This window comes from Grammomys surdaster, unplaced genomic scaffold (assembly GCF_004785775.1).
Source record: "Grammomys surdaster isolate TR1022 unplaced genomic scaffold, NIH_TR_1.0 186, whole genome shotgun sequence".
NCBI lineage: Eukaryota > Metazoa > Chordata > Mammalia > Rodentia > Muridae > Grammomys > Grammomys surdaster.
Window position 1 is genome coordinate 4,643,978 of NW_021604631.1, and position 25,745 is coordinate 4,669,722.

At 40.0% G+C, this 25,745-nt stretch overlaps 1 protein-coding gene across 2 annotated transcripts in view; it reads left to right on the plus strand.

The window, feature by feature from the left end:
- The window catches only part of Akr1d1 (aldo-keto reductase family 1 member D1), a 35,785-nt gene extending 10,268 nt beyond the window's left edge, over positions 1-25,517 (plus strand). For both annotated transcript variants that reach the window (XM_028768442.1, XM_028768443.1), the window contains 6 exons: positions 6,087-6,164; positions 10,692-10,814; positions 15,829-15,938; positions 16,731-16,896; positions 21,660-21,742; positions 24,502-25,517. In XM_028768442.1, coding sequence (XP_028624275.1) covers positions 6,087-6,164; positions 10,692-10,814; positions 15,829-15,938; positions 16,731-16,896; positions 21,660-21,742; positions 24,502-24,544 — 603 coding nt within the window. In that variant the 3' untranslated portion in view covers positions 24,545-25,517. The remainder of the gene's footprint in view (positions 1-6,086; positions 6,165-10,691; positions 10,815-15,828; positions 15,939-16,730; positions 16,897-21,659; positions 21,743-24,501) is intronic.
- The last annotated feature ends 228 nt before the right edge of the window (positions 25,518-25,745 follow it).

Sequence of the window (25,745 nt, forward strand, 5' to 3'; positions counted from 1 at the left end):
GAGGGAGGGAGGGAGGGAGGGAGAGAGGAAGAGAGGGAGAGAGAGAGAGAGGGAGAGAGAGAGAGAGAGAGAGAGAGAGAGAGAGAGAGAGAGAGAGAGAGATTTCTGCTACACACAGTTAGTTATTGGTAATTATTGGCAGGGCAGGCAAAGTCAGGCTTCCTTATGGAGTCACCTCAGGGCTCACCCTCCTGAGGGATCTGGCTAGAGCTCAAAGCCTGCATTCCTTTCCACTTAGCCCTTCCCACAGCCAGTTGCTGGTAGTGCAGAGCAAATTCCAAAGAGTTGTGGGTGGGACTCCACTACCTGCAGCATGAGCAAGGACTCTGCTACCCCAGGGCTTAATTTTATTTTGCTTGTGTGTTTGTGTGTGTGTTGTTTGCTTTCCCTCACAGTGAAAATAACTCAGTGCAGATTGATTAACAGTCCCTTCACAGAGAACAATTAAAACAGGCCCAACTTTTAGTACAGCAACAATTGTAACTAAGGTTAAGTACCTTAGCCGATGCTGTTCAAGCTTCCTAAAGTAATGATTGGTCTGTGCATATGGAGGGCATTCTCCTCTCCTGCTGGTCTAATCGACACTTAAATAAGTGTTTAACTTTCATAAATAAAGTAAGAGAAGAAAATTTAAACACAGCTCCAGATAAAGTACAAAAACAACCACCTTATAATTATTTAGGATGCATTATTACTCTACAACAAATTTGCCATCAGCCTCTCAGCTTAAAACTTCCCAAACAATGTACTCTCAATTACTTACAAAGAATCTGGGGACCTATCAAATTGGATGCATCCTTACCTGTCTGTCATTACTAAGGATTTGGTTCCAAAGCATATTCCTTTAAAAAAAAAAAAAAAACTTTTTGAAAATACCCCATGGGTATTACCTAAAATGACATCTAAAAATCCTATAGAGATTTCTCCTGATGCTTTTCCAGGAGGCTCTTCAAAAGGACAAGGAGCACATCTTTTACATATAGTTCCATGTGCTCCACAGAAAAGACTGTACAGAGTCTAAACTCAATGTGTTCAGCTTTTATTATGAGACATTTCTCAGCCAATAACTATTTTAACTCACATCTTGTATAACTTTGTGCATAAAAGACACAGATACACTAACAATGTAATCTAGTGTAACTTGAAAGAAAAGAAGTGTTACAGAAAGGTTATAAACGTAAAAATAATGCAATGAGTGGATGAAAAAAATCTCTAAGCCTTTTCTACTTTTCATTCGTAAAAATCTTTTAACTTTAAACTTTGTGTCTTAGGATGTATAAGTTCATTGAACATGAAAAAAAATCTGTAAAATCTATAACAAAAACTAGCTTAAAACTTCTAACAAATGAGACTGGAGAGATGGCTCAGCAGTTAAGAGGACTGACTTGAGTGACCACATGGCTCACAACCATCTGTAGTGGGATCCGATGCCCTCTTCTGGTGTGTCTGAAGATACTACAGTGTACTCATCATATATATATAAAATAAATAAAATTTTTAAAAAAGTTTAAAAACCACTTATAACAAATGGTTAATAGTTTAAAAATATATTTATAGGCAGCACCTATAAATATAAAAGGTGTCCATCCTGCTGAACCTCCTGTCTGTCATGTCATCTCCTGTTTAGACTAAGGCGGCCACAACAGGTCTGCAAAATACTTTGGATTAGAATGAATTTTTACATAATGACAAATTCCTAAAGTTATAAAGGTCTTCTCAGCTTAACAAAACCTGACTTAAAGATGTATATTTAACTACTTCAGTCTTTGCTAACTGTTCAGCATTTGACTTCAAGGAAATTTTAAACAAGAAACATCAGGTGTTTGACAAGTAAGTTATATATGATACATAAGGCTTATAAATTCCTAAATCAGGCTAACAGAAACTGACTTAAAGATCGATGTCTAGTCTCTTTGTCTTTGCTAACTTAGTTGATTTAAGCTTTAGCTGTTTGGATAAACTGAGTCATTAAAAAAAAAACTAACCCTGATATTCTGTAATGGTACACTATGAACAAGTCAGAAAACAAAGTTCCTACTCTCTCTATAGAGTGTATTTATGGTTTAAATTTTTATTTATTTTTTTGATGCTAAAGGACTTTTCAATTAAATCTTAAATACAAATTATTAAGGTTCAAACTCAACAGGGATAAAATGATAAAAACCTAATACTTGCAAAAGCTGCAAACTTGTTGTAAAATGTTAAAGATCATTTTAAAATGCAGGTTAATTTTCTGGCACTTAAAAATTATCAAATTTTGCAATGTTCTCAAAACTGTACTTGTAGTCATACTAAATACAAATGTAATTTATTATACAAGGGTAAGCTTTATTTAGCTTCCTGTACATGGTTTCAAGGTTAAGCCTAAAGCAATAATAATACAAGTTTGTTTATACAGACAGTTTACTGACAGGTTTCATGCTCAAAGAGATAACTCACAAAACAGGTTCCAATGTAAGTTTTTACTATTTCTTTATTTAAAGGGATTTTTCTTTGCAATAGGTAAATTTTTAAAAATACTATTAAAACATGATAGCAATAGTGAACTGGAGGCCACTCTGTGTCCAGAGAACACAAGCAGAAAGAACCTGCGGATGGGAAAGCCAGAAGCAGCCCTGACTTAGGTTGTTGGCGGGCAGCTGCCCCAAAGGGTTGGTGTAGTGAGTTGTCTGTTACTAAGACTATGGATGCTTTCCCTGCTGATGCCTCGTCAAATTACTCATCCATCAATGGTGTACTCGGAGTAGCAGCAAAATAAGAAAAACTTACCTTGTCTTTTACATAAAGAACGAAGACTTTTTTAAAATTTTACACCTTTCAAGCAATGAGAGCCAGATGCCACCCAGATTCCTTTTTTATTTATGATTACCAAAACTTCATTTTTAAAATTTATATTTTTGTATAATATAACAAAACTTTAAAAATAACAGTGTAAACAGACTTGGGATGGATTTTGAAAACAGGAAGTAATTTTTTAAAAAAAATTTTTGAAAAGTATTTCATTTGGAGGACAACCAATAAATGCAAACAGTAATTACATATTTCTCAAACTCCCTTTGAGGCCAAGAGGAGTTAAACAAAAACATCAAGTAAAAATCATGTTATTTGGAAGTTTTTACCTATTATATTTTGATACAGCCTAAAAATCTGTTACAGCAGACAGACTGTCTACAAAATGTAGTACAAATAGAAGCTACCAGGCAACTTCTTGCTCTATGAAGCTGTCAAGCTTTGATATCACTTGTGTTTCTTTGCTTCATTTACAATATAAGCTGGGTATCAATGTTGATGATTTCTTGGGAAAGCTTTTCTCTTTCGTGCTCTGCATTTGTTTCTCAGGCACTTCTAAATATCCTGCTCCCCAATAGGAGAGTCTTGAGCTCAAAATTAAAATTGCCCTGAATTTTAGAAATCTCAAATTTTATAGCATTAACTTTAAGTCTTTAAAAGTTATTGGCCATTGCTAATGAAATAGATTTTTTTTTTAAGTTTTATGCTTGCCTTTGGTTTAATAAATGATCAAGACTCTGGCAAGAAAAGAAGTTAAAGTAGGCTGAAGAGAGCTAGTCTCTATTAAAGGCATTGTTTCCCACAATCTAAAGAATTTTTAAATCTTTTTAAAAAGATAGATAGATAGATAGATAGATAGATAGATAGATAGATAGATAGATTTTTAGTCAGGGTTTTACTATGCAGCCCTAGCTAGCCTAGAACACACTATGTAGACCAGGCTGGCTTTGAACTCATAGAGACTCAGCTGCCTCTATCTCCCAAGTGTTGGGATTAAAGCCTTGCATCATCATCTCAGGTCCCATAAAGGGATAATTTCACAGTATCCCAAGCTAGTATATAATTAATGGTGATTGAACATCAGATTGACATCTGCAACTACTGTTTTCTGTGTATGGGATACTCTCTGTTGTCAAGTATGTAGAAATCTATGCTCAAAATTCACTACAGATGTGTACACTGTCTTTCCCTGACTCATGCCCTAGGTGTGGGATAAGACCTAGAAAAATAGCATTGTGTTATATTTAAGTTTTGACTTTGTCAAATAGGACCTTATACATGTCCTTTCAAAGAGTTCCATTACAGCTAAAAACTAATCATCCTGTTTAAAGTATCTGTTAAATAATAAGATCTAAAAACTAATCATGGAAAGTGCCTGATGTTTGAACATCAAGGCAAGATTATGTTTACATCTTTCCAGAAAATAAATAAAATCTCACCGTTCCTACCTTGATGCATCTGGCAAGAAATCTCAAAGACCATCAGACAGATAAACTATCTGAAAGTGGATGACAAACTTATCAAAAGGAGATGTGTGGTGGTTTGTATGAAAATGGCCCCCATAAGTCCATAGGGAGTGTCTCTGTTAGATGTGACCTTGTTGAACAAAGTATGTTGCTGGGGGCGGTCTTTGAGGTTTCAGATACTCAAACCATGTCTAGCGTTGCTATCTCTTCCTGAACTGTAAGACAGCCCCAATTAAATGTTTTCCTTTATAAGAGTTGCTTTGGTCATGATGCCTGTTCACTGTCATAGAAACCCTAACTAAGACAAGATGGAATAGTAAGTCTATTGCTAACTTGTGGGGAGAGACAGCAAGACTTTAACTCATAAACTGAGACTTTGGGGAAACAAAAAGAACACTATACTTGTGTGTCCTTGGACACAGACCCCAAAATGTTGCTCTTATGTTTACTGACTGTATTGTACATTAACTCTCAGCTTGTCAATGTAAAATCTCTGGGTTTTGTCAGGTTCTTAAAAGACACACCTGTAAGAGCAGACAGTCTGATGGCGTTTGCCATGCTAAAGATTGTTTTTATGTTCTTTTATTGATAATCACAGGAATGGTTACTGATATACAAAGAGAAGTCTCAAAGATGGCCTATATGATTAGTAAAGCTATTAATATTAGGGCAAAATATTAGCTGAAATTAATCAAGAGATGGGTGAATTGAGGACCACAGATTTACAAAATAGAGCCACTATAGATTATTTGTTGGTCAAGTATAATCTTGGTTGTCAACAATTTCTTGGCATGTGTTGCTTTAATATGTCAGATTTTTCTATTATTATTGGTGGTCAAGTTAAGGATTTGTACAAAGAGATAGATAAAATCTTTCAAGTGACCTTTGAATGCCCATTATGGCTTTCCCCTTTCCTTGGTCCTATGATAGCTATCCTTATACATGCCTATATAATTAGCCATGGTATAGCCATAGAGATAATGCATTTAATCATGTCCTCTAATATGGCCATTATTTTTTTCTTTAAAAACTTAGAAACAAGAAGATGCTGAGGGCAAGAGGTCCTTGTTCACATAGATAAGCACCAGAGAAGCCAGGAAAGTTAAACACACAGCCTTAGCTCGTCAAAGGAAAAAGATTTTTACCTGTCTTCCTCTTGGAATGCCAGGAAAGTGTATAGTTTACAAGCTGGTGACTTTCTGCTTCTGTAGAGCCAGGCTCCACCCGCACCCCATAGGACGTTTGTTTTGTTTATCCTAGACCCTCCCCCCTGTATCTTGAGCATTGCTTCAGAGCTAACAGAACCCATCTTTATAGAAGAAGCCAGCCATATGTGCCTTGTAAAGAGTTTCCATGTAAATCTATCTTAAGTTTGTTGAAACTTGGGACTGAGTTGTCATCAGGAAACTTCTTTTCCAAAATTGTGATGCTTAAATATGATGAAAATAAACCAACTGATGTCAGACTTCGAGAAGTTCAGTCCAACACCGGCTAAGCTGGGCTGAGTCAAGTTCCATTCTTACCTCACCTGAATCATTTTCCCGACAGCTGTGACACTTTCAGGAACCCCCGCCATTATAAAATATCATATTCTGTATAATTACATATCATATATTATTAAAAAGATTCAGGAATGTATAGTATGGTATAGAATTTTATGAAATATATGTTTTACATGCTGCCACAATATTATATGTACATATAATATTTACTAGAAAAGTATATAAATTGGTAAACTTGATTTGCAAGGTCACAGTATAGTGGTCTATTGACAACTCAAATTATCTATTTTTAATTCTAAAGTGTAAATAAATGTTTTGTGTTTTACAGCCTGGAAAGGAAACTTATCCTGTAGATGAAAATAACCGAGTGATATACTACAAATCAAATCTGTGTGCCACGTGGGAGGTGAGTTCATGTGGGCCTCTATTGTAAAATGTGGCTAGCAATTGTAAAAGGTGCATTATTACCTAAGGCTCCTATTATTCCTACACAAGCCCTGACAGCTGAAGTGGAAGTGGTTACAATAACAAGTAACAGAGTTTCTAGCCACAGGTGCAGACATATGAAACCTTTCCTTGTAGGTGTTCAATAAGTCTTTCTTTTAATCTTGAAACTCTGTGTGTGTGTGTGTGTGTGTGTGTGTGCGCGTGCGCATGTGTGTCTGTGTGTGTATGTTTGTACACATATACTATGTAAGTTAAAGCATATCTTGTGGAACCATGTGGGTCCTGGAAAATTGTACTCAGGTCATCAGGCTTGACAGCAAGCCTTGGTGGTGAAGAATTCATACTGAAGACAGTAATTACCAGAAATGGAAAAAGAAATAATTTGTTCTACTAAAATAGTACTTTAAAGAAAAAATGAGATAGTTCACTAGTTTAAAATTGGGTTTTAAGAATTAATGTGATGTCTGAAAGAAATTAAAAATAGCCCATGTAAAGCTAAAAATTATTCTAGTTCCATTTGTGGACCATCCATTGGTTCTTTTCCTTGGGAGTATATGAGTGGGAAGGTTCAGGAACATAAGAAAACTGTTGTGGAGTGTATGCAGGGAAGGGATGTTCTATGCTGCCCTGATGAGGTGGGGTGAGGGAGGGGAGGTTGATTAGTGTTGAAGGTTTACCCTGACACAGCAATTTCCCTCTCCCTGCCTTTACTCCCAGCTCCATCTGCCAATCCAAAGCCAAGAGAATGGGGATAAGTAAGGATTTCTATTTCTTTCTGGGGGTAACAGCTGAGGGTGTAAACCACAGAGCTGTCTGGAAGGTTTTCTGATAGCCATGGCCTGTATCCAAGAGACCATAGACTTACTTTTTTGTTGTGGTGAATTTGAGAGTCTGGTCCTCCCTTCTAAGGGGCTGGCTGGAAGGGAAAACCAGTTCATGGTCCAAAGTAGCAGCCCATTTACTTCAGAAGAAAACTTATCTCAGTTATATACCAATGTAAACAGAACAGAGGACCAAGAAGCCTTTTGTCTTAAAAGGCCTTAAAAAGAGATATCAGCTACACAAATAAAGAGCAAAAAACAAACAAAAAGACCCAACTTAAGCAAACAAATAAAGATACTAACAAGGAAACATTTAAAAATACATGGGAGTGCATATTAGTTAGAAAAAAAATATAGAATTTAAGAATCAGAATGAGGGGGGCTGGAGAAATGGCTCAGCAGTTAAGAGCACTGACTGCTCTTCCAGAGGTCCTGAGTTCAATTCTCCGCAACCACATGGTGGCTCACAACCATCTGTAATGAGATCTGATGCCCTCTTCTGGTGTGTCTGAAGACAGCAACAGTGCACTCACATACATAAAATAAATAAATAAATCTTATTAGCCTGGGCGGTGGTGGCACACGCCTTTAATCCCAGCACTTGGGAGGCAGAGGCAGGTGGATTTCTGAGTTCCAGGCCAGCCTGGTCTACAGAGTGAGTTCCAGAACAGCCAGGACTACACAGAGAAACCCTGTCTTGAAAAACAAAAAAACAAAAAACAAACAAACAAACAAAGAATCAGAATGAGGAAAACCCCCTTAGTATGAACAACAGAAAACAAAACAAATGATAACAACAACAACCACTTGAATATGAAAGGAAACGCTAAGCAATATAAAGAATAAAATTAGAATTCCCAGCTAAGAGGACAGAAGGAAGAAAATGGCGGTATTTGAAGAAGGAAAGATGCTAAGGACAGAAAGAAGAAGAAACCCACGGCTACGTGGTACTGGGAACAGGCCTGGGGCCTCAAGAAAACAATCACACACTCAGATATTTCAGCAACGCAGAAAATTTAGAAACATTCTGCAGAAAGATGCATAGGTGCTAAACCAAGCAAACAATCATAGCATCTTTATTCCTAGATCAAAGAGTCCTGTGCCTCATCTGAAGGGTGTGGTCAGGCCCGGCCTCACATTCTTATGTGATTGGCTAACTCGGAAGTTAGTGAGCAGTTGATAAGCAGGACCCAGCCTTACATAGAATGTAAATTTGAACATATATTTTGATTTCAGGAAAACTCTGACCTGAGAAGAGACTTTTTTTTTTTTTTGCTAAGTGGTATTTTTGCAGAGTTATCTTTTAAATTGGTGTTTTTCTTGTCTTATTTACCCCTTTGATAGAAAAGACAATACATTTCTTTCACATTTCCCACTATGGTTATAATGTGGTTTCAGCAAATCAAGGAGAAATGCTAGGTGAAAAAAAATTAAGCCTCTCAGAATATAGTAAGTGCATCAATAAATTAGAATAATAAAAACAATCCACTGAAAAAGAAAGGCATGGAAAGAAGAGAAATGAATGATATAAATCAGAAGGTAAATGCCCATGTGGAAGACGTAGTGATGTCAATAATTACAGAGTACATGGAGTGCAATCACTTCAATGTAAAGGTAGAATTTGCCAAAATGCAGAAAACCAAGTCCCACTATGTGTGTGCACACAGATGCATGTGTATGCTTGTGTGTGTGTGTGTATAAAATAATATTAAATAAAAAGACAGAAGCATGTTAATAGAAAAAACATATAGAAATAGATATATTAGTTTAGCCTTAATCCAGAGAAATCTGATTTGACTATTTCAGCTTCTAGAAAGGAACTTAGGCATGATGCCTATGCTAAAACAACAAAAAGGAGAAAATCTGCAATCCACATTTGTAATTAAAGATTTCAAAGCCTCTTACTAATTAAGAAAAATAACTACACATAAAATCTGTGTAATTTATGAGACTCATGTGTGGTCAACCTTTTGACATAATTTACTCTCTTGGAACTTTCCACCCAAATCCAGCAAAGGGCTGGAGACACGGTTCAGTGGCTAACAGCACTTGCTGCTCTTGGGGAGGACCCAGATTTGGCTTCCAACACTCATATGGTAACTAACAACTATCTAGTACTCCAGTTCTAGAGGATCTGATGCCCTCTTCTGGCCTGTGGGGACACTGCACACATGTGATGCTAAAACATATATGAAAGCAAATTACCCACATTCATAAATAAAAATGAATAAACCTAAAAAGAAAACAAACAAACAAAAAATAGAACTCCGATTTTTTAGTACCCATGGAAAAATGTAGCATAATTAGGTTTTTCTCCTTCACAAAATATCTCAATAAGTATTCTAGTTAAGCAAAGTGTGCCATCTTATTCAACTGAAATTAAATCTGAAACCAAGAACAAAAAGATATCTGAGAAAACATCAAATATTTAGGAACAGATAAACATGTATAAATAATTCATAAGACAAAAAGGGAATAAAACCAACTATATTCAATCCATATACTAGCCTCACACAATTAGAAATTGAATCTTTAAAAAAAATGTTAAATATTTAGATAGAAATTTGATAAAATATGCATAAGCTTTCAACATTAAAAACTAGGCTGTATAACTAAAAGAAATCAAGGGTCTAAATGAATGGAGACATAAATATAAAACATCTCCTATTATTCAATTTGTTATGATGTTAATTCTCACCAAACTTGTCCAAAGACTCAGTAAATCCTAGTAAAAACTAAAATCACTCATTGAAATAAGAAAAAAAAAACTAATGCTAAAATGTATATGGAAATGCAAATATCTGCAATGCCCCTGAAGAACTTAGAAAAAAAGAAAAGAAGGAGACATGATGAGGGAGCATTGTATGCATGTATGAAATTTCCAAAGAATAATTTTTAACATTTTTTATTTGTTTTTGCATGGGGATGTGCCATCAGTGGAGGCCCACGGAGGCCAGTAGGGGGCTGGAGTTACAAGCAGATGTTAGCTGTGTGACATGGGTGCTGGGCAGTGAATCTGGGTCCTTTAGGAACTATCTCTCCAGACCCATCAAAACCAAACTTAAAAACATTACTTAAAACAGAAGTTGAAGGAGTTATAATAGATTTAAGAGTTGCTACATCGTTACAGAAATTGTATAGTGCGGCATTGACATAACACGTGAATCAGTGTAACAGAGTAGGGAATGCTGAAGTAGATCCACAGGCTATGTTGTGGAGATTGTAGCAGGAGGGCTAGGGGAGGCGGGAGAGATTGCCTTTTCAATGGTGTGTTGAAAAAAGCTTGCACCAGCTTGAAAAACCCAACTCTGCATATCTCTTTCCAGCTCCATGAACAGGGATGTCATTTCGCTAGCTTGAGTACAGCCTAGTGATAAGGTATTGACACCACAGGAATTGATAAATGCCATAAACTGGGTTGTTATTTCTCTGCCCTGGATAGCTGAATGTTAAATATTTATCTGCACTCCACTGATCGTGTTTATAAGTGGATATTGTAAATAATTTTACTATTATGTGCATATATTAGAATCTATCAAAATGTGTTTTCTTCTGTCTTAGTTTTTATAATATGCATCTATTTGGGGATGGGGTGGGTGTGTACAGCAACATTCATTCTTGCCTCCTGAGAGCATCTTTCCTGACTGTTGGCATTTACCCTACAGGCATTGGAAGCTTGCAAAGATGCTGGCTTGGTGAAATCCCTTGGGGTGTCTAATTTTAACCGCAGGCAGCTGGAGCTCATCTTGAACAAGCCAGGACTCAAGTACAAGCCAGTCACCAACCAGGTAGATCACAGTGGCTTTTGCTGAGTGCGGAGAGATATCCAGTAGAACTATTTTTTTTTTTTTTTAATAAATAATTTATTTATTTTTGAACATGAAATGCTTTTTTATAGCATGTTTCACAAGGGGAGGGGGTAAGAGGGGCCAGATGGTGGAAAAGTACAAAATCTTCTTGGCCTGTGCCTTGAAACATGTCATGGTCTATACGGTACACTGCCTTGAATTATGATCTACCTGCTGTTCTTCAGAAGATATGGTACACTGCTTGAGTTATGGTCTCCCTGCTATTCTTAAGATGATATGGTACACTGCTTTGAGTCTATCTGCAGTTGCTAAGCAGGATCTTGCAGTTGCCACGCTTCAGAGGACATTGTGCAGGTGGGGAAAGGTAGGGGGTGAGGGTAAGGGCGAGGGTCCTGGCTTCTGGCATCTCCCCCTTCTCTGTTTAGTTAGAGAAGGCATCTTATGATCAATCCCAACTATGTGAATTTTGAATTTGGATGTCTAATTATGGGGGGTCTTAGACAAGTTCACAACCCCAAAACACTGATGTGAGACTAGTCACATCGATGGTTGAAGGTTTTAGGCTGTCGACGATGGGCAACGTCAAGGGACTCCGATGTGGGTGAAAGGAGGGTGAGGGCCCTGCCTTAGGCCATGTAGGCTGCACCCACTCCCAGCACCACGCACTCCTTTTCGGCTGCATTGGGTGGGCCCCTGGGAAGTGGACCTACAATAATCCCGTCATTGGGCTAACTCACAGCCATCCTAGTCCCTTGTAAATGTTCAATTTACCAACCATTTGTCAGTTTGGGGTGTAATATTGTCATAAAGGAAGGCTCCCCAATGTTAGCGGCCATATCAAGGGCGGCCTTGGTTTAGGAAAAAGCCAATTTTTGTTGTGGTGATCAAGAGGCCAAGCTCTCTATCGAGAGAAACGGGGGCAAAGCCAGGCATACCAGGAACCCTTCTGGAGGGCGTGGAAGTCTAGCGGTCGACCGTAGGGGGGGAGGCAGGGGAGCTGGCAGCTGTGTCAGTCTCCTGCAGAGTCACTTCTGGATCCTCTTCAATTTTCGGCTGATGGTAATGAACTTCAACCGTCTTCTTGATGGCAGCATCAACCTGGTTCCGTGGATGACAGGTCGCGGGTTTTGATCTCTGTCTCGCTTAATCTTGATGTCCTGCGCACATCCTCTCAATGAGGGTCCGTCCAGAGGGGTCCGTGCCTCGAGCCCCACGTCTGGGTGCCACTTGACCCGACTGGCAGGCCCTAGTTATTCGTGGGGGCGAGGAGGACTGCAACCTGCTATTCTTCAGAAGATATGGTACACTGCTTGAGTTATGGTCTCCTTGCTATTCTTCAGATGATATGGTACACTGCTTTGAGTCTATCTGCAGTTTCCAAGCAGGATCTTGCAGTTGCCAAGCTTCAGGGAACCTTGTGCAGCTGGGAAAAGGTAGGGGGTGAGGGTAAGGGCGAGGATCCTGACTTCTGGCCCATCTGGATTAGAACTTCTAATGGCAGGCATCACGGGTGATTCATTTTTGCCTGGAAAGAAAAAAGAAGGGGATTCTCAGGGAGATTTCTCTTCCCTGGATGTAAATTATTATTCATCGTATTTATGGTTGGGCCTGGCTTTGTGAGTGTATCTATTTTTTTTCATTAATATTTATGGTAGCCGGTTAGCTGTGCCTTCTGTGGTATTGGACAGGCATATCAGTCCTTGGCTCCATAAGGGAACTGGGTCTGGGGCATTCCCTTTACGGGTATGAGGGTCCTTCCCCATATCTGTGGCAAAGTTTTGTTGGTCTTGGTGGTGCCCGAGGTCACCTACATGGTCAGCAAGAGATTTGCCATGAGCTTTTAGCTCAGTAGAACTATTTTTAAATTGTTTTTATTGGTTATTTTATTTATTTACATTTCAGATGTTATCTCCCTTCCTGGTTTCCCCTCTGAAACCCCCTATTCCATTCCTCTCCCCACTGTTTCTATGAGGGTGCTCCCCCACCCACCTGTGCACCCACTCCTGCGTCACTGCCCTAGAATTCCCCTATGCTGGGGCATCAAGCCTTCACAGGACCAAGGGCCTCCCCTCCCATTGATGTCAGATAAGGCTATTCTCTGCTGCATATGTATCTGGAGCCATGAGTCCCTCCATGTGTACTCTTTGGTTGATGGTTTAGTCCTTGGGAGCTCTGGGGAGTCTGGATGGTTGATATTGTTGTTCTTCCTATGGGGTTGCAAATCCCTTCAGCTCCTTCAGTCTTTCTCCTAATTCCTTCTTTGGGGTCCCTGTGCTCTCAGTACGATGGTTGGCAGCAAGCATCCGAATCTGTATTGATCAGGCTCTGGCAGAGCCTCTCAGGAGACAGCTATATCAAGCTCCTGTCAGCAAGCACTTCTTGGCATCAGCAATAGTGCCTGGGTTTGGTGTCTGCATATGGGACGGATCCCAAGGTGGGGCAGTCTCTGGATGGCCTTTCCTTCAGTCTCTGCTCCACTCTTTGTTCCTGCATTTCCTTTAGACAGGAGCAATTCTGGGTTAATATTTTTGAGATGGGTGGATGGTCCCATCCCTCAACTGGGGGCTGTGCCTAACCTCTGGATATTGTCTCTACAGGTTTTCTCTCCCCTTTGTTGGGTATTTTAGCTAATGCCATCCCCATTGACTCCTGGGAGCCTCTTGCTTTCCTGGCATCTGCAACTTTCTGGTGGCTACCCCCAGTTTCCCATTCCCCACTGCTATACACTTCTGTTCAATTTCCTGACCCTCTGTACATTTCCCCCATCTCCTCCCACACCTAGTCTTGCCCCCTTTTTTCTCTCCCCCTCCTCTCTCCCTCCCAAGTCTCTCCCTCCCTTTGCCTCTTGTGATTATTTTGTTCCACCTTCTAAGTAGGACTAAAGCATCCACACTTTGGTCTTCCTTTTTGAGCTTCATATAGTCTGTAAGTTGTATCGTGGGTATTCTGAGCTTTTTACTATGTGTGTTCTTTTTGCCATGTGTGTTCTTTTGTGACAAGGTTACCTCACTCAGGATGATATTTTCTAGTTCCATCCATTTGCCTTCGAATTTCATGAAGGAACCAGCTACACAACTCCTGGGCATATACCCAGAAGATGCTCTAACATATAACAAGGACACATGCTCCACTATGTTCATAGCAGCCTTATTTATAATAGCCAGAAGTTGGAAAGAACCCAGATGTCCAACAGAGGAATAGATACAGAAAATGTGGTACATTTACACAATAGAATACTACTCAGCTATTAGAAACAATAACTTTATGACATTCTCAGCCAGTAGAACTTTCAAATGCTAACAAGGCTCCTGGGTTTTGTAGCACGAAGTCTTTTAGGTGCTCCACAGAAACCATAGTTCAAGACTCTAAACCAACCTTCTAACGTCTTTCATTTCACATCCCTTAAGAAAAAGGGCCCAATACAAGGTTACCCTGGGTCATGGAGCAAGTCAGATGCCAGTCCAAGCTATATCATAGTTCAAGGCCTGCCTTGATGCTATAGAGTGAAACCCTGTCTCAAAACAAACAAACAAACAAACAAACAACCACCAAAACCAAAAAACACAAAACAAACAAACATAATTTTAAAAAAGGTATAATAAAAATGAAACCACACAAACATAGTGGGAAAGCATGAATCTTTCAGAAGTCTGAGGACAATGGCCGGCTCTCTAGAAACAAGAAGAGCTTTACGGGGCTGGAGAGATGGCTCAGTGGTTAAGAGCACTGACTGCACTTCCAGCGGTCCTGAGTTCAAGTCCCAGCAACCACATGGTGGCTCACAACCATCTGTAATGAGATCTGATGCCCTCTTCCGGTGTGTCTGAAGACAGCTACAATGTATTCATATATAATAAATACATAAATCTTTTTTTTTTAAAAGAGCTTTACGGAAACAGCACACACCAAGGTTAAAAAGAAGAAATCATTTGTAAATACAGTAGAAGAACTTAGCTTTGTATACAAAAGGAAGCCATGGAAAAGTCACAAAGAAAACTTGGATTGATGTAAAAATACTGGAAAGAGGACTGGGTTGCAGCCAAATCGTGGCACGCTCATGTAGTGTGCACACAGTCCAGGGTTAAGTCTATAGAATTGAGGAAAACACTGCTAGAAACAAACAGCATGGAATAATAGAAAGTGACGGGGCTTTTTAATACAATAAGAGAATCCATATATTTATGGATTAAAAGACTAATACAAGTGAATCAAAATACTTGATCAGAGAAAATAAAAAGACCTCTAAGACTTAACAGAAAATAAGCAAAGTAAACAGATGGGAATTCACAGGAAAATATTCCCAGGAGTATGAAAGTTAGGGAAAATGTTTGTCTCACTGTAAGAGAAAGTCTGATTTAAATATGATGTTCTATCACGTGTAACACATTCCAATCAGACCTGCAGAGGACCCAGGTTCGAGTCTCAGCACCACACTGCAGCTCACAATCATCTGCAGCTCTAGTTCTAGGGGGCGTGACACTGTCTTCTGGCCTCCACAGGCACCGCTGCACACATGTGGTGCCCACACATGTATGTGAGGCAGAACATGCACATACATAAAATAAAACTAAAACAAATACTATTAAAAAAAAAACCTACCAAACTTTGGTTTCGTGTGTTTTAACAACACTCTTCTAAGCAATGGATAGAGCATCAATGAATCAACCAGTGCCCACTGTTCAGCCTTTCTGGATAGCTATTTTTATGTGTGGTTTTGAGTTTTTCCATTGTGTTTTTATTTGCGTGTGTGTGTGTGTGTGTGTGTGTGTACCACACAATGTGTGTGGAAACCAGAGGTCAACTTTCAGAAGTTGGTTTTATCTTTCCACTATGTGTATCCCAGGGATTGGAAGTCAGGTCACAAGACCTGATGGCATGTGCTTTTACCCACTGTGTCCTCTCGACAGCACCTGAATAACGCTTTCAAAGCTATGTGAAACTGCTCTTGATGATAGGCCTTATCTTTGTTCTCTTCTCTCATGGAACCACACAGGTGGAGTGCCACCCGTATTTCACCCAGGCAAAGCTCTTGAAATTCTGCCAGCAGCACGACATCGTCATTGTCGCCTATAGCCCCTTAGGGACCTGTCGCAACCCATCATGGTAAGTGATTCTGTATTCTCATCAAGAAATGTCTCTTTCTATGTGGCTAGGGCACAAAACCAGTGTGAATTAGCTGAGTGGGAGACTGTCTTTGGCTGTGAGATCTTCAAGAAATGGCCTGCTCATGTCAAGATCTCTGTAAACATGAAAACTCGTGATGCCTTCCTTACTGAGGGGTTTACGTATTGATTACACTCATGTATGGCATTTCCTATGGCTGCCTAATATGTAAGAAACACTCAGTAGATGTTGTGACATTACTGGACAGAGTTTCTGCAGTCGTGCTCTGAAAGCTTTTAAGTTGTTGAATTTGGTACACAGTGGCAATACCTTTGATAGAAACAAGTTGCTTTAGGAAAATGTCTACCCCAATTTCAAGAGTTGAGCTACTTTCTTCTATTCTGGTCTTTTTGCCTTTCCCTCTATGTCTACTTCAAATTGTTAGATTCTTCACCCCACAGGTGCTCATGTGAAGAGAGAGAGAGAACTTGTGTGTGTGTGTGTGTGTGTGTGTGTGTATGCATGAACATGTATATATACATATTATATATATTATATACATTTCTATTATGTGTCCTCTGCATCAGCCCCACCCACCTGCCTCTCTTCATCTTCTCGTGCTAGAGCACCGCTTCATTCCATGATTTGTTACACTCAGAGAAGTTAGAGGTGACTTGAGTGTCGTGGCAGTGACCAGTGAAGAACATTAGCAGGTGACTGATGAATTCTTGCCGTCCATCTAAAGATGACATGGGTTTTCCTTTCTTCCTTCCCCACTGCCCCACCCTGAAGGGTGAATGTATCTTCTCCACCCTTGTTAAATGACGAACTCCTAACCTCACTGGGGAAAAAGTACAACAAGACACAGGCTCAAATCGTGTTGCGTTTCACCATCCAGCGAGGGATAGTTGTCATTCCTAAAAGCGTTACCCCCGAAAGGATCAAAGAAAACTTTCAGGTAAGAGAACTACCTTTGGACATGTGAAAAGATGGTGCTGTCTGCTCTGACACCCCTGGAGAATGTTCTGCATCCTGCATGCTGAGCACTCCTCTGCCTGTGTAACCCCCATCAACAGACAGACTCCAGACAGACTTGTAGACTAAAGCCAACGTAGACTTTCTCTGGCCGTTTCCACTGCTCTCTTCCTGTTTACAGGCAACCTCTTGGAAAGGAGATCTCCTCTCAATTCACTTCTCATTTTATTTTAGACCCATTAAAACCGAACTCTCACCCTGGCGGTCTATGTGGGCAGCTTTTCTCAGAGTCACCAGGGACTTATGCGTGAGCAGACCGCAGATCGGGAACTTCGTTCTCAGTCCTTGTGGGGTCACGGCTTTCAGCCACATTTAGTCTAGTTGACATGCTCTCCCTCTTGGAACATTTGCTCTGACGGGAAACTATATGATACGGAGGCTTTGAGAAGAAAAGCAAGAGTGTGGGTGGTTTATGTGTTTTCTGAGAGGGTCCAATGCAGTCCACATTGTCCTCAAACCTTCTGTGTAGCTAAGAATCGCTTTGAATTCCTGAAGCTTCCCCGCCACCTTCAAGTTCCGAGGTTACCAGCATGATTACCTGGCAGTTAATTTAATTTTATAGTATGAAATCTCCACTCACGCAAGATAATTTGTGCCATGAAATAAAAGAGACTATGAAAAATTCAAACCACACTGAACAAGGAAAATTAGTGGTTAGAAACAACACAGAAAGGGAGAATTTGGAAATTCATCTTCAGTTAAAAGCCAAAATTTATAAAAATAAGTGGACGTATTTGATTCACAGAAAATTCAGGTTCCAGTTACTTATGCATACTGACTCCCAGAAGAAACAGAATCAGTGCTGGTTTTTAAAAAAGACACTTGACAAATGAACATGATAGCGCAGTGCAGCAGCCTGTATTTCATAGAGTCTTTTGTAGAATGATCCTGGAAAGAATAATATTCATCTGAAAAGGTACTTTAATTTTGGCTGTTCTTTTCTTCAAATTAGATATAGAAATAGATATTTATAGATATAGAGATATATTGATATGTTAATACACTTGCCAAAGTAGAATTTTTAACTTGGTCTTATCCTTATTTGGGAAATATTGCATCTATAATTAGAATAAATCTTCAAATCTTCTCTTATTATTGATTTCTTGAAATCTGTGATCCCATAAGATCTACTGCAGTTTGTCACTAGGATCCACAGTAGAGGCACAGAGGAGAGACTGGCTCACCGTGAGCAAAAAGTAAATCCATAGAAGGACCCCCTTTTGAGCTATTAGTTTGTTTAGTGCTTGGTTTATGTAATTAAAATTTTTAAATTTTTAGATTTTTTTTATTCTATTTTATATATGTCAGTGTTTTGCCTCCATGCTCATACATGCTCTATATTCACGCCTGGTGCCTGCGGATGCCAGATCCCCTAGAATTGGAGTTATAGATGGTTGTAAGCTAGCACATGGGTGTTGGGAAATCAAACTTCAACATCTGGATAATTAATAATCAAAGAAAAGAATTCTCTGAAAAGAATAGTTAGAAATGATCTATAGAGGATCAATTAAGTAAGTGTGTTTAACAGATCCTGTGAGAGGTAAATGAATAACAAATGTTACCTCCAGGTCTTCACAAAACAGATCACGAAGACCACCAATACGTAAGTAAAGGAAGGTAGCTATGTCCCATCTGTACACTGTGTTTTCCTAACATGTTTAGTACCTAGAACGAGAGCAAAGGTGGGTAGTGAGTGAAGAGGGACCGCCCACTTTTCCTCCCATACGTGTCTATTATCCTATAATACTGCCGTTTTACAAAGAGCATAGATTTACAGACTGCTTACATAATTACAAATTATAAACAGATAAACTATATAGGTTTTAAGGGAAGATAAAGATTTTAAATGCTATTACAGAATAATTATAAAATGAGAACATAAACAAAGTATAAAAGCTAGGAAAAAAATAAAAACAGGCTAGCAAGATGGTTCAATGGCTAGAGGCACTGTTGCCAAAACTTTCATCGCTTAAAAAAGAACTCATAGAGCCGGGCGGTGGTCGCACACGCCTTTAATCCCAGCACTTGGGAGGCAGAGGCAGGCGGATTTCTGAGTTCGAGAGTTCGAGGCTAGCCTGGTCTACAGAGTGAGCTCCAGGACAGCCAGGGCTACAAAAGAACTCATAGGAGGTACTCATGGTAGCCCACACTTTTAATCTCTGTACTCAGGAGGCAGAGACGGGGAGATCTCTGTGTTTGAAGACAGCTTGGTCTACAGACTAAGTTCCAGGATAGCCAGGGTTACACAGAGAAACCCTGTCTCAAAAAAACAAAAACAAGCAAACGTCCAATCCTGAGAAGCCACATGGTAGGAGAGAACCAATTCCTACAAGTCATCCTCTGACCTCCACGTGAATAGCAACATGTACACATATACACACTAAATGAATGAATGTGAGAAACACAGAGAGAAAATAATGGTAACAAACCCCTAGAAAGATGTCTTGAATGGCGAGAGAGACTGAAAGAGTTGCACACCTGTGATCCCAGGAGGCTGACAGGAAGATTGTGAGGCAGAGACCAGCCTGAGATAGCTAGCATGTTCCAGACCAGCTTGAGCTACAAAGCAAGACATTATTATTATTAACATAATAAGCAAGCTTATTCTTTTTAAAAATTCTTCTCTCATACAGTGTATCCCAACCACAGTTTGCCGTCCCTTCCCCACAACCCTTCTCCCCATGCCTCCCATCTCCCCCAGAACAAACCCTTTTCCTCCCTTTAGAGAAGAGCAGTCCTCCCAGGGACATTAACCAGACACGACACAACAAGCTACAATAAGACTAGGCACCTACCATCACATCAAAGCTGGACAAGGCATCCCCGAAGTAGAAAAAGGATCTCACAAGTAGGGAAAGGAGTCAAGGATAGCCCTCACTCCCACTGTTAGGATTTCTGTAAGAACACCAAGCTACTCACCCATAACACATGCCGAGGATCTAGGTCAGACCTATACAGGCTCCCTGATTGATTCAAATTCTCATGAGTTCCAGTCAGTTGATTCTGTGAGCTGTGTTCTCCTAGTGCATCCTTGATCCCTCTGGCTCCTCCGATCCTTTCTCTCCTTTGTCAATAGAACTCAAGGATCTCCTCCTGTTTGGCTGTGAGACTCTGCATCTGCTCCCATCCGTTGCTGGATGAAGTCTCTCTGATCTCTTTGAGGACAATTCTGCTAGGCTCTGGTCCCAGCACAGGCAGGAAAATCTGTAGGTCGAAAATTTTGTGGCTGGGTTGTTGTCCTCATCCCTCTCCTTGAGGCCTTGCCTGGTTACAGAAGATGGCTGGTTTAGGCTCTGTGTCCACCATCACTAAGAGTCTTAGCTACGGTTTCTCTCATAGATTCCATGACATTTCCATTGTGCTAGTTCCACCTCGCCCCTGGGATGCCCCCCAATTCCAGTCATTTTTCCCAGTATTTTCTCCCTTCACACTTCTGGTCCCTCTGGGTCCTAACCTCACTCTCCCTTAGTCAGTCATTGGAAATCTATTTCCCCTTCCCAGGGAGATTCTTGTGCCCCTCCTCTTTTAAGCCCTCTGTTACTTACCTTGTCTGGGTCTGTGGACTGTAGCATGATTGTCATTTACTTTACAGCTAATATCCACTTATAACTGGTATATACCAAGTGTGTCTTTCTGGGACTGAGTTACCTCACCTAGAATGACTTTTGTTCTAGTTCTATCCGTTTGCCTGGAAATTTCATGATGTCATTGTTTCTAACAGCTAAGGAATACTGCACTGTGTAAATGTACCACATTTTCTTTATCTATTCTTCAGTTGAGGGACATCTAGGTTGTTTTTAGTTTCTGACTATTACAAATAAAACTGCTATGAACATAGTTGAGCAAACATCCTTATGAAAGGATCGAGTGGCCTTTGGGTATATGTCCTGGAGTGGTAGAGCTGGGTCTTGAGGTAGGTCAATTTCCAATTTTCTGAGAAACTGCCATATTGATTTCCAAAGTGGCTGTACAAGTTTGTATTCCCACCAGCACTGGAAAAGTATTCCCCTTGGTCCACAGCCTTGCCGGCATGAGCTGTCACTTGAAACTTGAAACTCCAATGAGACAAAATAGCGGCCCACAGAATGGGAAGAGATCTTCACCAACTTCACATCTGAAAGAGGGCTAAATTCAAAACATATAAAGAACTTAAGAAATTAGACATGAACAAACCAAATAACCCAACTTAAAACGAACAACCAAACAAAACCAGGTAGAAAGCTAAACAGAGAATTCTCAACAGAGGAACCCAAATGGGCAAGAAACAAAGAAATGTTCAGCATTCTCAGCTATCAGGGAGATGCAAATGAGAAGAATAAGCAGATTAAAGGCTATTTTTTTTTCAGTGTGTAAGGCAATAGTCTAGAATTTTTAAAATCCAGTGTTTAAAAAAATCAGAACTCTTCACATGTGGGACAGTAGATGTTTTAAATGCATACTCTTTGGTAAGTTTGACTAGCCCCAAGCAAAACTGCTTTCAGGGCAAAGGTCAGAACAGAAGATCAAGCTGTCCCCCACCCTCCTCTTTGATGCACCCCGCATGCACACATACAGGAGCCCAGCTCTCTCAGACACTCACAGAGATGCTGGCTGTTTTACAAAGGGCCTTAGCTGAGGCTCTCACTTACTGTCTCCACTCTCTGATTCATCCTCACAAATGTTCTGTCTTCTATCTCCGCTATTTAGATCTTTGACTTTTCTCTCACCGAAGAAGAAATGAAGAACATTGAAGCCTTGAATAAAAACATCCGCTATGTGGAACTGCTCATGTAAGTGTCCTAGGAACGCTAATCAGGGAGAGCTTGTCACATGTTAACAATAAGGCTCCTGTGAACCCTTACCTGTGCCCATAGAAACACCAGGATGAGGCATGAGCAGAGTGTGCTGAGTATTAGACAGGCTTTGGTGAATGTCTGCCACTTAGGTAAAGGCATGGCATGGAGACAAGGAGAATTACCCTTCATGCTACACTTGGTAGAGCGACAACACAAATTCTGAAATAACACTGTTTACATCTAATTAAAAATCAAAACAATACACAAGTTGGAGCAAATTCCTTAAAAAGAAAAATTTTGAGAGAGGCCTGCTTATGAAATAGTAGAAAGAGTATCCGGTTGTGAACCAAGAACCTAGAGTTTAAGTCAAATACTTTCTTGCCTGTAAGATTCAGAGTCTTGGGGCTGGGAAGATAGCTCAGTGGTTAAGAGTACTTGATGCTCTTTAGAAGACCAGGGTTCAGTTCCCAGCATCCATATCAGGCAGCTCACAATCACCAATAACTTCAGTTCTGAGGGAGTTACTGGTCCTCAAAGGCGTGTAGTGCACGTAAGTTCACACCCACACAATACTCAAAAATAAAACTAACTAACTAAACTGAGCATGGTGGCACATACCTTAAATTTCACCCTTCAGGAGGCAGAACCAGGTGGATTTCTTTGAGTTCAAGGCTAGCTTGTTCTATCCGGTGAGTTCCAAGCCAGCCAGAAATATGTATTGAAGACATTTTGAAGACTTCTTTCAAAAATAAATGCATAAATGAATAGAGCTGGAGAGATGACTCAGTGTCTAAGAGGACCTGGGTTCAATTCTCAGCATCTACATGGTGGCTAATAATCATCTGTGACTTCAGTTCTCAGGATTCTGACACTCTCTTCTGGCTTCGCCAGGTACTAGGCATGCATGTGGTGCATAGAAATATATGAAGCCAAAACACCTATACACATACAAATAATGAAGTAAGTCTAGAAAATATGATTCAGAGCTTCAAGCTCTACCTATCAGCTATTTTTTCTATGAGATTTTATCACACCATGTGTCTTAGGGTTTTACTGCTGTGAATAGACACCATGACCAAGGCAACTCTTGTAAGGACAACATTTAGCTGGGGCTGGCTTACAGGTTCAGAGATTCAGTCCATTATCATCAAGGCAAGCATGGCAGCATCCAGGCAGGCATGGTGCAGGTGGAGCTGAGTTCTACGTCTTCATCTAAAGGACCCTAGTGGAAGACAGCCTTCTGGGCAGCTAGGATGAGGGTCTTATAGCCCACACCCACAGTGACACACCTACTCCAACAGGGCCACACCTACTCCAACAGGGCCACACCTTCTAATCATGCCACTTCCTGAGCTGAGCATATACAACCATCATACCATGTATAGTGATTGTCAAGCTCACCCAAGACACTGTTGCCTAAACACTGCAGACCTTTTAAATTAAAACTAGTGTGTCTTACACAGCCAAATGTATATATGTATGCATATATTTTGTTCCTTGTTTCCTGTTACTCCTTTTGATTTCTCAAATAATGTTGGCAGTAACTTTATTTGGTCTTCTCTTTAAGCAATGTGTTAGGCAGCACCCATTAAGATAAATGCATAGAGTCAGAACACAATTGATCTCACTACTTTTCATGAGTCGGAAAGTATTTTGAATGCACTAGTATTGATTTTCTGAATTACTGTAATAAAGCAGCTCCTAAATGTGAGTTTTCCAGGGAGAACACTGCTTGCCATTAAAGCATAGGACACATGAGAAAATGCAAGCACACATAGTATCTTACTGGAAACTAAGCCACAGTTAATCAATAGCTCTTGAAGATATGTTATTTTTACTGAAAAAAAATCATTAAATGGGGCTGGAGAGATGGCTCAGCGGTTAAGAGCACTGACTGTTCTTCCAGTGGTCCTGAGTTCAAATCCCAGCAACCACATGGTGGCTCACAACCATCCGTAATGAGATTGGATGCCCTCTTCTGGTGTGTCTGAAGACAGCTACAGTGTACTCATAAATAAAATAAATAAATAAATAAATCATTAAATGAAGAAATAATATAGATTAAATCTACCATTCTATTGATTTTCTTTTACTAATGCATTGTATGATTTGCATTTGAAATGCTAATACCAATTTTAACAATATTAAGGGAAAATGACTGATTCTTCAGAAAAAAATTAGAAAATCAACAAAGTGATATGAAGATTAAGCTCCATTAATTTAAACAAAAACTGTGTCTTTGAATGGTAATGAGCTATGCCTCTTCTCTGATGCTAATTTGTTGACCTCTGTCATTGGAGAGCCATGTTTGTTTTGTATTTTGGTAGTACTTTCAGAAAGCTAAATCTTGGCTATTATTCCATGATAGACATACACACACTCCAGACTGTTGTAGACAGTCTCACATTTGTTATTTAAAAATTAGGGCCGTCATCATCATCATCATGGTCATTATTGTAACAGTACAAGATAGAATCATCATTATTACAAACAGTAACACTTCGAATACAAGTACAGGCAGGGAGTCTCTCATTTTGTTTTGTTATGAGTGAAATGATGTATCCACAACCAACTTTTCCATGCCTGCCTACTGTGTGTATCATCATGGAGAGGTACTGGCTTAAGGGGCAATGAGAAGGAAGTAAAAGGGGAAACCAAAGGGAAAGGACTAGAAACAAGACATAAGGATGCTGGTAATACATCTGTGCCACATTAAAGTAAACTGTCTTCCTCTTGTGGGGTTGTCTTGGCAGGTGGAGTGACCATCCTGAATACCCATTTCACGACGAATACTGAACATGGAAATTTCTTCAACGGAGTTTTTCCCCCCTCTCATTCAAGATCTTGAGCTGGTTAACCCCCTCCAGACGTAGAGATAAATGGGGTCTTGCTATCTTCAGATTAAGATGAACAGAACACACCATGAATAACCTTTGTGTAGTATTAACCTAGCTCTAATGAAGAAAAAAAGAAGTTTTAAATCTAAGTAGTTCTTTGCAAATTATTTTACTAATATCTTTAGATCAATGTCTTCTAGACTATTGATGGAAATCATTAAACTTGACTTCAAAAGTAGCATATAAAAATAAGTTCTAACCCATGACCCTGAGACTACCGCAGGGAGTCTGATTTGTTTAGCCTTCAGCAGGGCAACAAAGAGATTTGCAGTTGGCATGCTTCCAGGTGCTGACCATGACCTTGACTTACCAATCGTTTGGACCATTAGTTGCGAGATGAACACAACCAAGACAGAAACCACATGCCAATATTAATGCATCTTGAGTATAGACAGAACTGGAAGTCTAGAAATGTCCTAAAGAAAAACATACGGGGTAGAGGTTTCTGCAGGAGTGCTTGCCTGGCAGGTTGGAGACCCAGGATGAGGATGGGGAGTCAGGACAATCAGAAAAGCCATAATGGTTCTGTTTTTGTCGTTTGTTTCCATCCAGTGTGCCCATTCAGCTTTTAATGTGCTGAAGGATGGACAGTACTGATTCTTTCTTAAATTGTTTTTGTTCGGGGCGGTGGGGAGTTGAGACAGGGTCTCGTGTCATTCAGGCTGCTCACAAACTTGCTGTGCATCTGAGACCAGTCTTGAATCCTGAACCCCTGATCTCTCCTCCATCTTTAATGCCCTGAGCTTCCACATGACTGATAAGCCCTACTTGTACTGTGCTGCAATCATTCTTGCCCACACTCATCAAGAAAACCACCATGTAAGGTGACAAGAAACAATCAATATATACAAATCAAGAATTGTATCATAAAATGGTCTGAAGATGGTGATTTTACTTTTCGGGTATCCAGGGCTTGCTGTGGTAGGAGAACTGGGCTCTGATGATGCCAAGTAGCCTTGGTTTCTGTTGCTTATGTTTTTGCGTTTGCCTCTTGCCGTGTGGTTGTCTCTGGTGTTAGCTGGTCTTGCTGTCTCCGACTGTAACTTGTCCCTTCTGTGAGCCTGTGAGCCTGTGAGCCTGTGAGCCTGTGAGCCTGTGAG